The sequence below is a fragment of the Felis catus genome, chromosome D1 (genome assembly GCF_018350175.1).
Source record: "Felis catus isolate Fca126 chromosome D1, F.catus_Fca126_mat1.0, whole genome shotgun sequence".
Taxonomy (NCBI): domain Eukaryota; kingdom Metazoa; phylum Chordata; class Mammalia; order Carnivora; family Felidae; genus Felis; species Felis catus.
The window spans coordinates 64954175-64970747 of record NC_058377.1 but is presented as its reverse complement, the minus strand read 5'-3'; the positions used below and the strand labels follow the sequence as shown (position 1 = coordinate 64970747).

At 39.8% G+C, this 16573-nt stretch overlaps 1 protein-coding gene across 13 annotated transcripts in view; it reads left to right on the top strand.

Annotated features, from left to right (window-relative positions):
• RIC3 (RIC3 acetylcholine receptor chaperone) overlaps positions 1–16218 on the top strand; it is a 70983-nt gene extending 54765 nt beyond the window's left edge. For 7 of the 13 annotated variants that reach the window (XM_045038910.1, XM_006937071.5, XM_003993084.5 and 4 more), the window contains one exon: positions 13164–16218. In XM_045038910.1, the coding sequence (XP_044894845.1) occupies positions 13164–13636 (473 nt within the window). In that variant the 3' untranslated portion in view covers positions 13637–16218. Of the gene's footprint in view, positions 1–12882; positions 12957–13163 lie in introns of all 13 variants that reach the window. The other 6 variants (XR_006586354.1, XM_045038913.1, XM_045038911.1 and 3 more) reach the window with 6 other exon arrangements.
• Positions 16219–16573: the final 355 nt, after the last annotated feature.

Genomic DNA, 16573 nt, shown 5'->3' with positions numbered 1-16573 from the left:
ATTTCATATTCCATTTTTTTTTTTTTTTCAACGTTTTTTATTTTTATTTTTGGGACAGAGAGAGACAGAGCATGAACGAGGGAGGGGCAGAGAGAGAGGGAGACACAGAATCGGAAACAGGCTCCAGGCTCTGAGCCATCAGCCCAGAGCCTGACGCGGGGCTCGAACTCCCGGACCGCGAGATCGTGACCTGGCTGAAGTCGGACACTTAACCGACTGCGCCACCCAGGCGCCCCCCATTTCTTATATATTCATATAGTCTTCTACCTTCTTAAAAATTTGGCATATTTGTAATAGCTTTTTAACAGTCTTGGCTGCTGATCTGATCTTCTGGGTCTGTTTCTAGTGAATAATTTTTCTCTCTGCTATGGCCCCTTATTTCATTGCCCTTTTTGCGTGCCTGCTAAATTTTGACTGGATGATAGATATTGCCAATTTTACACCATTGGATTCTGTATTTTGTTTTAGTACTTTACATAGCTGTTGGACTTACTTTGAACACACAGTTAAGTTACCAGAAATCCATTAAAATACTTTTAACACAGTTAAGTTACCAGATTCCTTCAGGCTTGTTTTTAAGATTTGTGAGAATGGGTCCAGAGCAACCTTTACTCTGGCTAATTTAGCCCCACTAGTAAGGCAATAACCTCAAGATTCTGTCTGATGCTCCACAATGTCTTTCCACTCTGGCTAGTAGGAACATGAACTATTCCCAGCTATGTATGAGCTCTAAGAATCTTGAGGCCTTTCAGTAGTTTTTTCCTGGCCTTGGGTAGTTCCTTCACATAGATGCACAGGTCAGAACTCCATTAAAAGCATGAAGAGTTGTCTCTGAAGATCCCTGGGGATCTTTCTCTGCAAAGCTTCTTTCTTTCTAGTATTCTTCCCTGTAAATTCTAGCTGCCCTGGTCTCCCTAAATTGTAGTCTATCTTCCCAGCTCGGTGGGACCACTGGCTCGGTTTCCCTTTTCTCGGGGATCATGCTACACTACTTAGTAATGCTTAGAAATCAGTGCGTCATATTTTTCATCTGGTTTTCTAGGTGTTTAAAGAAAAGGGTCCCCTTGTCTCCATCATTGCTAGAGCTGAAGAGCCTACACATTTAACAGTGAAGTGATTCTGGATATACTAAGTTAGGGATAAAGAAGAACCTTTAAAAAATAGAAAAAATGGTTGTGAATATGTACTGGCTTTTTAGCAGGAAAGGATTTCTTGAGCATAAAAGTATTACAAGACCCGTTCATAATAAAAACTTTCAGAAAACTAGGAAGAGGGGAATTTCATCAACTGGATAAAGAGAATCGACAAAAACCTACAGCTAGCATTATGTTTAATGATCAAAGATAAATGCTTTCCCCCTGAGATTGGGAACAGGCAAGGGTGACTACTCTTATTCAGCATAATCCAAAAAAATAGGTAGTGTAGTAAGGCAGGTAAAGGAAATAAAAGGCATACAGATTAAAAAGGAAGAAACAAAACTGCTCCTCTTTGAAGATTACGTGATTGCCTTTGTAGAAAACCCCAAGGAATCCATTTTTAAAACTGCCGGGGTGCATTCAGCATGTGTTAGATTACAAGATAAAAATACAAAAATCTTTGTATTTCTACATAATAGCAAAGAACATGTTGATATCAATTTTATTTATATATTTTTGAAAGTTTATTTTGAGAGAGTGCGCATGAGTGAGAGGCCAGAGAGATGGGGAGAGAGAGAATCCCAAGCAGGCTCTGCATTGTCAGCACAGAACTCATGAACTGTGAGATCATGATCTGAGCCGAAATCAAGAGCTGGAGGTTAACCAACTGAGCCACCCAGGCTCCCCTGGGCAAGATTCTTCTAAAATGTTGGGGCGCCTGGGTGGCGCAGTCGGTTAAGCGTCCGACTTCAGCTGGGTCACGATCTCGCGGTCCGTGAGTTCGAGCCCCGCGTCAGGCTCTGGGCTGATGGCTCAGAGCCTGGAGCCTGTTTCCGATTCTGTGTCTCCCTCTCTCTCTGCCCCTCCCCCGTTCATGCTCTCTCTCTGTCCCAAAAATAAATAAAAACATAGAAAAAAAATTAAAAATAAAATAAAATAAAATAAAAATAAATAAATAAAATGTATACGGAGGAGCAGAGAAAATAGAATAGCTAAACAGTTTTGGAAAATTGGAGGAATTAGTTTACCTGATTCCAACACTTACTATATAGCTACAGTAATCAAAACTGTGTGATACTGGTATAGGACCAGACACCTAGATCAAAGAACTGAGAACCCAGAACCACATAAATATGTACAGCTGATATTTGACAAAGTTACAAAACCATTTCAGTGGAGTTAACAAATGGTGCTCTAGCAACTGGATATCCGTAGCAAAAAATAATCATCAAACCAAGGTCTACATGTTACACAAAAATTAATTAAAAACGGGTCATCAACATAAATGTAAATGGTAAAACTATAAACCTTTTTTGAAAAAATTTGCCTAATCCTAGGTCCCAAGGATTTTCTAAAGAGTTTTTAGGCTTGACATCATAAACACAATTCATAAAAGGAAAAATTGATAAGTGGATGTCATCAAAATCCAGAACTTTTGCTCTGCAAAAGACCCCGTTAAGATGATGAAAAGACAAGCTACACAGTGAAAGAAAATATTTGCAGATCACATGTCCAACGAAGGACTTATATCTAGAGTATATAAACAACTCTCAAAACAGGGAAAAATAAACAATCCAGTTAGGAAATGGGCAAAAGATATGAACTGACTTGCACCAGAGAGGAGATACACAGATGGCAGACAAGCACATGTAAAGATGTTAAACATCATTAGCCACTAAGAAAATACAAATTAAAATCACAATAAATACCACTACACATCGAGCAGAATGACTAAAGTAAAAAAACACAACACCAAATGCTGACAAGGATGTGGAGAAACTAGATCCACTGTCCAACCTGAAAGTTGCACTCCTGGGCATTAACCTCAGAAGTGAAGACTTATGTTCACATAAAACTTGTACGTTAATATGCATAGCAGCTTTATTAGTAGTAGCCCCAAACTGCAAACAACCCAGACATCCTTCAGCAGGTGAATGGTTACAAACTATGGTACATTGATACTTTGGTATACTACTCAGCAATAAAAGTAAATTATTGATATATGCAACAACCTGGATGAATTTCCAGATAATTATACTGAGTGAAAAAGGCTAATTCCAAAAGGTTCCATACCGTGTGATTATAGGACATTCTTGAAATGGCAAAATTATAGAAATGGAGAACAGATTGGTAGTAGTTGCCTGAGGTTGAGGAGGAAATGGGGCAGGAGGGACTAGGTGTGGCAATAAAAGGGAAAGGGAAATATAAGGAATCCTTGTGGTGATAGAAATGCTCTGTATATTAATTTCATCAATATTAATATACTGATTGTCCTATTGTAGGATAGTTTTGCAAGATACCATCATTGGGAGAAGCTGGGTAAAAGGTACACGGGGTTTCTATATTTCTTATAACTACAAGTGAATCTACAATTACATTTTTTAAAAGCAGTGAGGGGATGGAGAACTGTCCTGCTACTGGAAGTCAAAAGAAAGCTGGAGTTGCCATACTTATATCAGACAAACTAGATTTTAAATTAAAGGCTGCAACAAGAGACGAAGAAGGGCATTATATAATAATTACAGAGTCTATCCATCAGGAAGAGCTAACAATTATAAATGTCTATGTGCCGAATATGGGAGCCCCCAATATATAAAACAATCACAAACGTAAGCAACCTTATTGATAAAAATGTGGTAATTGCAGGGGACTTTAATACCCCACTTATAGCAATGGATAGATCATCTAGACACAGGATCAATAAAGAAACAAGGGCCCTGAATGATACATTGGATCAGATGGACTTGACAGATATATTTAGAACGCTGCATCCCAAAGCAACAGAATACACTTTCTTCTCGAGTGCACATGGAACATTCTCCAAGATAGATCACATACTGGGTCACAAAACAGCCCTTCATAAGTACACAAGAATTGAGATCATACCATGCATACTTTCAGACCACAATGCTATGAAGCTTCAAATCAACCACAGGAAAAAGTCTGGGAAACCTCCAGAAGCATGGAGGTTAAAGAACACCCTACTAAAGAATGAGTGGGTCAACCAGGCAATTAGAGAAGAAATTAAAAAGTATATGGAAACAAACAAAAATGAAAATACAACAATAAAAACGCTTTGGGATGCAGCAAAGGCAGTTCTGAGAGGAAAATACACTGCAATCCAGGCCTATCTCAAGAAACAAGAAAAATCCCAAATACAAAATCTAACAGCACACCTAAAGGAAATAGAAGCAGAACAGCAAAGAGACCCCAAACCTAGCAGAAGAAGAGAAATAATAAAGATCAGAGCAGAAATAAACAATATAGAATATAAAAAAAAAAACTGTAGAGCACATCAATGAAACCAAAAGTTGGTTTTTTGAAAAAATAAACAAAATTGATAAACCTCTAGCCAGGCTTCTCAAAAAGAAAAGGGAGATGACCCAAATAAAATCATGAATGAAAACAGAATCATTACAACCAATCCCTCAGAAATACAAGCAATTATCAGGGAATACTATGGAAAATTATATGCCAACAAACTGGACAACCTGGAAGAAATGGACAAATTCCTAAGCACCTACACACTTTGAAAACTCAAACAGGAGGAAATAGAAAACTTGAACAGACCCATAACCAACAAAGAAATTGAATCAGTCATCAAAAATCTCCCAACAAATAAGAGTCCAGGACCAGATGGCTTCCCTGGGGAGTTCTACCAGACATTTAAAGCAGAGATAATACCTATCCTTCTCAAGCTGTTCCAAAAAAATAGAAAGGGAAGGAAAACTTCCAGACTCATTCTATGAAGCCAGCATTACTTTGATTCCCAAACCAGAGACCCAGTAAAAAAAAGAGAACTACAGGCCAATATCCCTGATGAATATGGATGCAGAAATTCTCAATAAGATACTAGCAAATTGAATCAACAGCATATAAAAAGAATTATTCACCATGATGAAGTGGGATTCATTCCTGGGCTGCAGGGCTGGTTCAACATTCGCAAATCAATGTGATACATCATATTAATAAAAGAAAAGAACCATATGATCCTGTCAATCAATGCAGAAAAAGCATTTGACAAAATTCAGCATCCTTTCTTAATAAAAACCCTCAAGAAAGTCCGGATAGAAGGAACATACTTAAACATCATAAAAGCCACTTATGAAAAGCCCACAGCTAATATCATCCTCAATGGGGAAAAACAGAGCTTTCCCCCTGAGATCAGGAACACGACAGGGATGTCCACTCTCACCGCTGTTATTTAACATAGTGTTGGAAGTTCTAGCATCAGCAATCAGACAACAAAAGGAAATCAAAGGCATCAAAATTGGCAAAGATGAGGTCAAGCTTTCACTTTTTGCAGATGACATGATCTACATGGAAAACCTGATAGATTCCACCAAAAGTCTACTAGAACTGATACATGAATTCAGCAAAGTCGCAGGATACAAAATCAATGTACAGAAATCAGTTGCATTCTTATACACTAATAATGAAGCAACAGAAAGACAAACTGATCCCATTCACAATTGCACCAAGAATCATAAAATACCTAGGGATAAACCTAACCAAAAATGTAAAAGATCAGTATTCTGAAAACTATAGAAAGCTTATGAAGGAAATTGAAGAAGATACAAAGAAATGGAAAAACATTCCATGCTCATGGATTGGAAGAATAAATATTGTTAAAATGTCAATACTACCCAAAGCAATCTACACATTCAATGCAATCCCAATCAAAATTGCACCAGCATTCTTCTCGAAGCTAGAACAGGCAATCCTAAAATTTGTATGGAACCACAGAAGACGCCGAATAGCCAAAGTAATATTGAAGAAGACCAAAGCAGGAGGCATCACAATCCCAGACTTTAGCCTCTACTGCAAAGCTGTCATCATCAAGACAGCATGGTATTGGCACAAAAACAGACACATAGACCAATGGAATAGAATAGAGAACCCAGAATTGGACCCACAAAAGTATGGCTAACTAATCTTTGACAAAGCAGGAAAGAATATCCAATGGAAAAAAAGTCTCTTCAACAAATGGTGCTGGGAGAACTGGACAGCAACATGCAGAAGAATGAAACTAGACTACTTTCTCACACCATTTGCAAAAATAAACTCAAAATGGTTAAAGGACCTGAATGTGAGACCGGTAACCATCAAAACCCTAGAGGAGAAAGCAGGAAAAAACCTCTCTGATCTCAGCCGCAGCAATTTCTTACTTGACACATCTCCAAAGGCAAGGGAATTAAAAGCAAAAATGAACTATTCGGACCTCATGAAGATAAAAAGTTTCTGCACTGCAAAGGAAACAATCTACAAAACTAAAAGGCAACCAACAGAATGGGAAAAGATATTTGCAAATGACATATCGGACAAAGAGCTAGTATCCAAAATTTATAAAGAACTCACCAAACTCCACACCCGAAAAACAAATAATCCAGTGAAGAAATGGGCAGAAAACACGAATAGACACTTCTCTAAAGAAGACATCCAGACGGCCAACAGGCACATGAAAAGCTGCTCAACATCACTCCTCATCAGGAAAATACAAATCAAAACCACACTCAGATACCACCTCATGCCAGTCAGAGTGGCTAAAATGAACAAATCAGAAGACTATAGATGCTGGTGAGGATGTGGAGAAATGGGAACCCTCTTGCACTGTTGGTGGGAATGCAAACTGGTGCAGCCACTCTGGAAAACAGTGTGCAGATTCCTCCAAAAATTAAAAATAGATCTACCCTATGACCCAGCAACAGCACTGCTAGGAATTTACCAAAGGGATACAGGAGTGCTGATACATAGGGGCACTTGTACCCCAATGTTTATAGCAGCACTCTCAACAATAGCCAAAGTATGGAAAGAGCCTAAATGTCCATCAACTGATGAATGGATAAAGAAATTGTGGTTTATATACACAATGGAATACTACTTGGCAATGAGAAAGAATGAAATACTGCCTTTTGTAACAATGTGGGTAGAACTGGAGAGTGTTACGCTAAGTGAAATAAGTCATACAGAGAAAGAAAGATTCCATATATTTTCACTCTTATGTGGATCCTGAGAAACTTACCAGAAGACCAGTGGGGGAGGGGAAGGAAAAAAAAAAAAGGGAGGGAGCCAAACCATAAGAGACTCTTAAAAACAGAATAAACTGAGGGTTGATGGGGGGTGGGAGGGAGGGGAGGGTGGGTGATGGGTATTGAGGAGGGCACCTGTTGGGATGAGCACTGGGTGTTGTATGGAAACCAATTTGACAATAAATTTCATGTTAAAAAAATAATAAAAGCAGTGAAAAAAATTTAAGGGAAAGGATAGTGTACTCTGAATACATAGAACTTTTACTTTCTGTAGATTAGAGAATACCACAAAACTTAAAGCCAACTCTAAACAGGAAATATATTTGTGACAAGTATGACTGAAAAGAAGTTGATACCTTTTAGTACATAAAGAATTCTATAATTTATAAAACACTGAAATCCTCCTACGTAAGCAGTACACAAAAAAAATGCACCTTGCTAACAAAACATTAAAAAGTATTTCAGTCTCACTAGTAATCAAGGAAATAAAAACTGGAATTCATTTTATCCTCCAGATTGCAAATCTCTTTATATAACCTTGTCCTGATATCCCGTTCATTTTCTGTCTACCTCTCAGGTGTTGAAATTATATAGAATTTAGGTCCAAGTGATATTAACTTTTAAGTATAGTAGCCTGTTTTAAGTATTTCTGAACAATGGCATTAAATTTCTAACCACAGTTTCAATTATTTTACATTGATAATTTCTACCGATTCATTGTTCAGTGCTTTCTCATATGCAGTATGTTCTTTCTCAATTTTTTTGATTTTTTTTCTTTGTATCAGAGTTCCTAAGTGTTTCCACCCCTACCCTGTCACCCCCAAGTGTACTTGACGAGTACTTGGATATCTATCTGCATATGCCATTTTTCACTTTGATACAGGTAATTTTGTGCTCTTTTTCCTTACACAGCTGAAGACGATTTGCTTCAAGATGACTTGCAAATAAAGTTGCTTTATTTTTCTTTGATGTTGAAAATGAGAAATCTTACCACAGTCTGATTCTTCTTCTCTGTAGGGAACCTGCTTTTAGTTAGCTAGTTTGTTTTCTGTCTGAAAATTCATAATCTTTTAATCCTTACACATTTGAATTTGGGCAGGTTCATTAGCATATCTGAGTGTATATGAAAATGTGGATTTTTCGTAGTATTTCTGCCTAGCATTTAGTGAGTCTTTTCCATCTGAAGACTTGAGTCTGCAGCTAAGTGATCTTTTGTACCTTTTTTTTTTTTTTCTGGTTCTTGCTTCCATTCAACCTACTCTGCCCTCATTCTGGAATTCCAGTGATTTGGAGATTGGGTAGTCCTGGGCCAGCTTTCAGTGCAGTGTGTATTTTCTCACAGTTTCGATCTCCTTTTCATTTTTACCTTTGTTTAGAAGAATTTCTGGACTTTGACTTCTAATATACTAATCTGCCTTTTAGCCATGTCCATTTTGTTTGTTTATTTAAAAAAATGGTTTTTTTTAATTTTTTTTTTTTTTAGGGTTTATTTATTTTTGAGACAGAGAGCATGAACAGGGGAGGATCAGAGAGAGAGGGAGACACAGAATCGGAAGCAGGCTCCAGGCTCTGAGCTGTCAGCACAGAGCCTGACGCAGGGCTCAAACCCACAGACCGCAAGATCATGACCTGAGCCGAAGTCGGATGCTTAACCGATTGAGCCACCCAGGCGCCCCTGTTTTTTTTGTTTGTTTGGTTTTTTTTGTTTTTAATGTTTACTTTGAAACAGCAAGTGGAGGAGGGACATAGAGGGAGAAAGAGAATCCCAAGCAGGCCCCATGCTGTCCATGCAGAGCCCAGTGCAGGGCTTGATCTCACGTACTGTGTCCATTTCAGTCTATTTTCTCCCTTTCTCAAGTTGAAATATTTTCTTTTTTTTTTTTTAATTTTTTTTTTAATGTTTATTTTTGAGACAGAGAGAGACAGAGCATGAACGGGGGAGGGGCAGAGAGAGGGAGACACAGAATTGGAAGCAGGCTCCAGGCTCTGAGCCATCAGCCCAGAGCCCGACGCGGGGCTTGAACCCACGGACCGTGAGTTCGTGACCCGAGCCAAAGTCAGACGCTTAACCGACTGAGCCACCCAGGCACCCCAATATTTTCTATTTCTAATAGTTCTTTTTTTTTTTAATTTAAATCTAAATTAGCATATAGTGAAACAATGATTTCAGGAGTAGATTCCTTAATGCCCCTTACCCATTTAGCCCATCCCCCCTCTCCCAGCCCCTCCTGTAACCCTCAGTTTGTTCTCCATATTTATGAGTCTCTTCTGTTTTGTCCCCCTCCCTGTTTTTATATTATTTTTGTTTCCCTTCGCTTACATTCATCTGTTTTGTCTCTGAAAGTCTTCATATGAATGAAATCATGTGATTTTTGTCTTTCTCTAATTTCACTTAGTGTAATACTCTCCAGTTCCATCCATGTAGTTGCAAATGGCAAGATTTCATTCTTTTTTTTTTTTTTTCAACGTTTTTTATTTTTGGGACAGAGAGAGACAGAGCATGAACGGGGGAGGAGCAGAGAGAGAGGGAGACACAGAATCGGAAACAGGCTCCAGGCTCTGAGCCATCAGCCAGAGCCCGACGCGGGGCTCGAACTCACGGACCGCGAGATCGTGACCTGGCTGAAGTCGGATGCTTAACTGACTGCACCACCCAGGCGCCCCAAGATTTCATTCTTTTTGCCGATTCTTTTTGATACTCCATTGTATATATATACATCTTTATCCATTCATCCATCAATGGACATTTGGGCTCTTTCCATACTTGGCTATTGTTGATAGTGCTGCTATAAACATGGGGGTACATTTGTCCCTTCGAAACAGCACACCTGTATCCCTTGGATACAGTAGTAGTCCCTAGTAGTGCAATTGCTGGGTCCTAGGGTAGTTCTGTTTTTAGTTTTTTGAGGAACCTCCATACTGTTTTCCAGAGTGGCTGCACCAGCTTCCATTCCCACCAGCAGTGCAAAAGAGATCCTCTTTCTCTGCATCCTCACCAACCTCTGTTGTTGCCTGAGTTGTTAATGTTAGCCATTCTGACAGGTGTGAGGTGGTACCTCATTGTGGTTTTGATTTGTATTTCCCTGAGGATGAGTGATGTTGAGCATTTTTTCATGTGTTGGTTAGCCATCTGGATGTCTTCTTTGCAGAAGTGTCTATTCATGTCTTTTGCCCATTTCTTCACTGGATTATTTGTTTTTTGGGTGTTTTTTGAGTTTAAGAAGTTCTTTATAGATTTTTGGATACTAACCCTTTATCTGATATGTCATTTGCAAATATCTTCTCCCATTCTGTCAGTTGCCTTTTAGTTTTGCTGATTGTTTCCTTCGCTGTGCCGAAGCTTATTTTGATGAGGTCCCAGTAGTTCATTTTTGCTTTTGCTTCCCTTGCCTCTGGAAATGTGTTGAGTAAGAAGTTGCTGCAGCCAAGGTCAAAGAGGTTTTTGCCTGCTTTCTCCTCAAGGATTTTGATGGCTTCCTGTCTTACATTTAGGTCTTTCATCCATTTTGAGTTTTTATGTATGGTGTAAGAAATTGGTCCAGGTTCATTCTTCTGCATGTTGCTGTACAGTTTTCCCAGCTCTAATGGTTCTTATTGCCTGTTTGCTCCCCCTTTTATAATGAACCCTGGTTGGGTTTTATCAATGCAGTATTATTTTTAATATTACTGGGAATATCCATTATAAGTTGATATTAACTCCTGTTTCCTACATTGACTATTTTGTTTTTGTTTTTGTTTTTGTTCTTTTAGGGCTGTTTACATAGTTTGCTTAGTTTGGCTCCCCTGCTGACTTCCTCTTAGGATCAGTGAGTTTTGCTCATATTTTTAACGAAGTTCTTGAATAGCCAGTAGTGTTGGCAGATAATGGGCTACCTTAGAAGCCCATTTGTGAGCCTATTTGATTTTCAGCAGGCCTCCCCCTCTTAAACTAAAGCAGATAGCCATGGAACTCCAAAGGTAGGCTTTGTTCTTGGTGTAAGGAGAAGGCAGGAACATGCCAGAAAATGGACATCTCTTAAGCATTCAGTGACTAGGAGCTAACTAGCAGGTAAGCCTCCCCAGGACCCCCTGCCCTTGACCAAGGAGGCAGTGAGGGCCTTGGGTAGCTAAACTCTTTTACCTAGCATTCCACCCACACACAGTAAGTTAAGCTTGGGAACTAAGATAGCATTGGCAAGATTCTTAACCTACTACTATCAGTGATGATGAGGGTATAAGATGGACAGTTGTATTTTTGTGTGTGTGTTTGTTTTGTTTGTTTTGTTTTTTTACATCACTGGTAAAAATAAAAGTGTATACATTCTTCTGGAAAGTAATTTGGCAGGGTGTAAAAAAGGCTTTTAAAATGTCTAATCCTAAACTTTAGTTCTCATATTTCCAGAAGTGTATCTTTTTTTAAGTTTCTTTTTGAGAGAGAGAGAAAGAGAGAGAATGCACCCACATGTAGGAGAGGGGCATAGAGAGAGGGAGAGAAAAAGGGGAGAGAGATTCCCAAACAGAGCCCAGCTCGGGGTTTGATTTCATAAACTGTGGGATCACGACCTGAGCCGGAATCAAGAGTCAGACGCTTAACTTAGCCACCCAGACACCCTCTAGAAGTGTATCTTAAAGAAATGGGGAAGTGGACATAGATTAATATTCAGAGATCTTAGCTGCTGTGTTACTTACAATAAGGGAGCATAGGAAAGAATCTACAGGTTTTACAGAAAAGGCATGGTAAGGCAGGTGAGTTATGTAGCTGTATGATGGGATATTTTGCAGACTTTAAAATGCCTAATGACATGGAGAAGTGCTCATGATCTAATATTGAATGAAAAAATGAGTATAATATATGATGAAAAGGCCAGAAGCAACACAACAAATTATCATCAATGGTGGGATTCTAGGTGACTTGTGTTTTCTTTTTAAAACTTGTCTGTGTTTTTCAAAATTTTTACACTGAGTCTGTATGATTTATGATCAGAAAAAAAAAAAAAACAGTTCATGTTGTTAAAATATGTCTCTCCACACTCTACACTGCATCAAAAAAAAAAAAAAAGACCCTTTTCAGAATTTGCAGGCAAAAAGTGGTTTGTATTAGGGTTGAAATTTGCCAATTATCATAATGTGCAAATGGATTTTGAATTCTCCGGCTTTTCACATCGTGTAGCGTGTACGGCTGCTGTTGCCAGCTCTGGCATATGAGCTCCAGCGAGGCCCATCTGCTGCTCTGGCGCAGCTTGCCTGACACAGATTTATTTCATTTCGTTCTTTAATTTGGCAACATTTTGTCTTTTCTCATTATCATAGCTGGAATTCAGTACCAGTACTACTTATTTTGTTTACCGGTTTGTTGTCTCTTTTGTTCTATTTTGTGAAGACGAAGAAGCCAACAATAGGGATTGTGTCTTGTGAAAACGCAGTTCCTGTCCTTCGGGATCTTGGGCATGTCTTGCTGGAGTGTGCGCGCGCGCGCGCGCTCTCTCTCTCTCTCTCTCTCTCTCTCTGACACTTGCAAGCCATTTCAGTTCTTTTGATTAGTGGAAGCCTTCATGGTATATTTTTTCGAAGAGCTTAGTGTTCCTTTTCTTCTCCTCTCCCCACCCAGGAAGATTTGGAAATGGTTCCAAATAGAAATTATAAACATTAGCCTTGAGCTATGCTCTCTGGTGTTTGGTACTTTTTGTTTGTTTGTTTTTAACCGAAGGCTCATGTTTGTTTAATCTTCATCACTACAGCAGAAGTTGGTGGTGTGAGACTTCCGCTCCGCCCTAAGCACCCTGCACTTAAGAAGAGTTTTTCTTCTGAATTGGTTTGTATTTCAAAGAACATGGGGGTAGTCTGCCAGATTGCTAAGAATTTACTCAAGTGAAACTTTAGAACTGTTAGAGTCCTCTTAGAGATTTCTTGAATGGATTTGTTGGGACAGGATAGCTGCTGCCCAAGAAGCCTCTTTGAGCCTAATACAAAGAATGTCTCTTCAACACAAAGTAAGACTTTTTGCTGCTTTTTTCTCTAGGTTACCCTGAAGAAACTTACCCAATTTATGACCTTTCAGATTGCATCAAGCGTAGGCAAGAAACCATCTTAGTGGATTACCCTGACCCCAAGGAACCGTCTGCTGAAGAAATAGCTGAAAGAATGGAATTGCTAGAAGGTGAAGAATCAGACCATTTGGGGTGGGGAGTGCCTACTGACCCCAGAGTCCAGGAAGATAATTCTGTTACCTCATGTGACCCAAAGCCAGAAACATGTTCCTGCTGTTTTCATGAAGAGGAGGATCCTGCGGTCTTGGCAGAGAATGCTGGATTCAGTGCAGACAATTACACTGAACAAGAGGAAGCCACCAAAGAAGTATGGCCCCAAGACTTCAGGGATAAAGGGTTGGGCATCAGCACTGATAAAGCACATACAGATGGTACATTGAGAAAGCGGAACCCCCAGGATTTGGAGTTGAAAACAGCTGGTTTGGGGAAGTATCCATTACTCTAGTCCCAAGGTGACCTTTCTCTCCCTTCTCCGATTTCATCCTTGGCCCTGTGCCCTATACTTCATTCTGTGTTTAAATATCCTAGCTAATCAGGCCACTACCATGGATATCATGTATCCTTCCTGGTGCTCAGACACCTGTCACCTTGTAAAACACGGTAGCAATTAGTATGAACATAATACAGCTTCACTCTTTATGCCTTTCTTCCACCAGAGAGTCGATCCACTGAGTAATTATGTTTGATCTATTGTACACTCAGGGACAGGGGTCTAACTCCTCGTGCTAGGAGTAGCAGATGGTTTACCTGTGAACGAACATCAGTTTACACGTGATGAGGACTTATGGTTGCAAAAGTGAAGATTTGAGAGTCCAAGATGTCTTATTCTTGGGCCTTGAGCAGGTTAGTGGTCTCCTGGGTTCAAGAAGAGAACATTTTTTGTGGGTATGATGGGGCCAGAGCAGGGTAGGACTCTGCTGTGTGAGCTGAAGCCCGTTTGCCACAGCAAGGGCCTTTTTAGGAGCACTGTTGCTGCCTCAGATACCTGCTTTTCTTCAGAGTAGCAGAAGCCCCCAGTGATTTGTGAAGGAGCCTGGAGACCTGTTGGGGGACTGTTTTGCTCCAGTATTGCCTGGATCTCTAGCTTCCTTTATCCCTGTTGTGTTCACAGAACTGCCAACCCAGAAGCACCTTTATACCTCTGGCCCTCAGTGGCCAGAAGAAGGTTTAAATAGAGACTTTTTAGGCCTTGCCCTCCAGATCCAAGGTTTGAGGCTGTTAAGGCTACAAGAAAGCCGTGTGAGAATGCTGGTCCTCCATGAGATGCGCAGGTGGCCAGAGAGCCAGGGATAGGGAAAGAATCCATGTGCTTACAGCAGTCCTGGCCTGGAAGCTATTCTAAATGTGCCCTCTGCAGCCACATGAATTGAAACAGAAGTGAGGACAACTGAGCTTGTAGACAAAGTGCCAGCCCCAAAGGGAAGTTGCAGCGTGTGTCTTTTGCAGAGAACCAATATAGCAGGGGCATATAGCCCCTATAGCTATATAGGCCAGGGTAAGAGACTATTTGTTCTCTATTCAGGTATCTGGGTCTTTTGAGAAGGGTCGGGAAAGTAGGAGGTAGGTTATGACTGGAAGGATTTTGACCAAACTAAAGACCTCATCTCTAAGGTGCCATCTGCCATGTGTCTTCTGGAGATAAAATGGCACCCAGGTATCCTGGCTAGTAAAGATGAGTGAATTCAGTTTACATGTAAGACCGGAGTTTAAAGAAGACACATTCCCAAGAACATTCCCAATCATAAAATGCAGAAGACGTGAAAATTAAATTATGTGAGGGTAGATAGAGCTTTTGGAGTTCCATTGTTCCTAGTTGTCTAAGATGCCAGGAAAATAGTTAAAATCACACATCTAAGCCTATAGACTGTCAAAAGGTATAGGATCATATTAATATGTCAGCTACCACTAGGCATTTCTTGTTGATGAAATTAACATTTTTGTTAGAGAAGTCATTGAAGACTGAGTCTGTAGGAAGTATATTGCATCTATCTCTGTGTAGAATATTTGATTCACTTTAAAGAATGTAGTTTAAAACGTACTATAAATGATCTAGATGTAATGCTTAAGGTAAAAAATAATGTAGGTGCTCTGAACTGTTTTGATAAATTGTTTTCCATTATTTCCTTTTATTCACTGTGAGGGGTTGACTTATGAGGAGTCCTGGGTCCCTGGTTCTAATTTCTTTTTTGCCTTAGTATATATGTTTCCATTATTAAGATGTGTGTGTTTCTAGCTTGTTCGTTCGTGTGTTCATTTAGACACTGCCCAGGGGTAGGCAGTGGGAGCAGGGGCTCAATTCCTAACTTTGAGAAACAAAATTTGGTGTGGGAGCCTTGTCTAATTTATTATTTTCAGTGAACTATTAACTATAAAAGGGCTCAAGATGGTGAATTCTGCAAGCAGAGAAATGTCGGTCATGATTCCATCCATGCCTATTCTGTCCATAGAGTCTTGTTGGGTCCTTAACCCTTCTGAGTCTTGGTTTTCTCTTATCTAGTGCAGGGGAGTACAAGTCCAGGTCTCATAGGGTAGTTAGGAGGATTAAACGTGAACTCCTCAGTGCATATAAAACAGCATTAGCCCTCCTGTCTCATACATAACCACTCAATAAGTGGTAGATAATTTACTTTTCTTGTACAAGGCTTTATGCTCTAATTGAGACATGGACCCAAATCTATAGAAACATAAAGATCATTTTGGCCAAAGTACTTCCAAGACACTTGACGGGCGAGTTGGATCTTGAGGCGTGCTGGGAACTTCAGGTGGCCAAGGAAGAGAACATTCTTGGCAGAAAGGGCAGTGTTAGACAAAACTGGTGTGAAAAGTGTATGGATGTTCAGGTATTTTTGAGGATGGTATGTAAGGTGTTGCCTAACCAACTCTTTAATTTTGAATGTTAATCTTTGGGGGAAATGGCTTATGGGAATAGTTCCTGCCAGAAGTACTAAGAGCTCATGACGGTTCTTGCTGCCCTAGCTCTTGGTTGGCTTAAACGGCAATAATAAATATTAACATATTTATATTTTAGAAATTTTGATTATTCACCAGTTGTTTCGTCTTTTGGATTTTCCAGAATTATTTTATCCTTCAGGGATGACAATTATGTGTACATACAACTCAGGATGACCAAATCCTAGCACTGGTTTTCGTTGTCATGCCTGCTCTCGCTCTCACCATTGTCTTCATTTTTCAGAACTGGTCTGGGCTGTGAACTTGGATGAGCCCCCAGGTACTAGTTTTCAGTGACCTTTGAGCACTGTGGCAGAGCATGGAGGACAGACAGTTGGCCTAGGAAGCCACTGCGTCACCTGGGACCATGCTTGGTTAAATCAGGTGGGTGATCCAGCCAGGAGATGCTCTTTCCTGTCCAATAAGAGCAAAA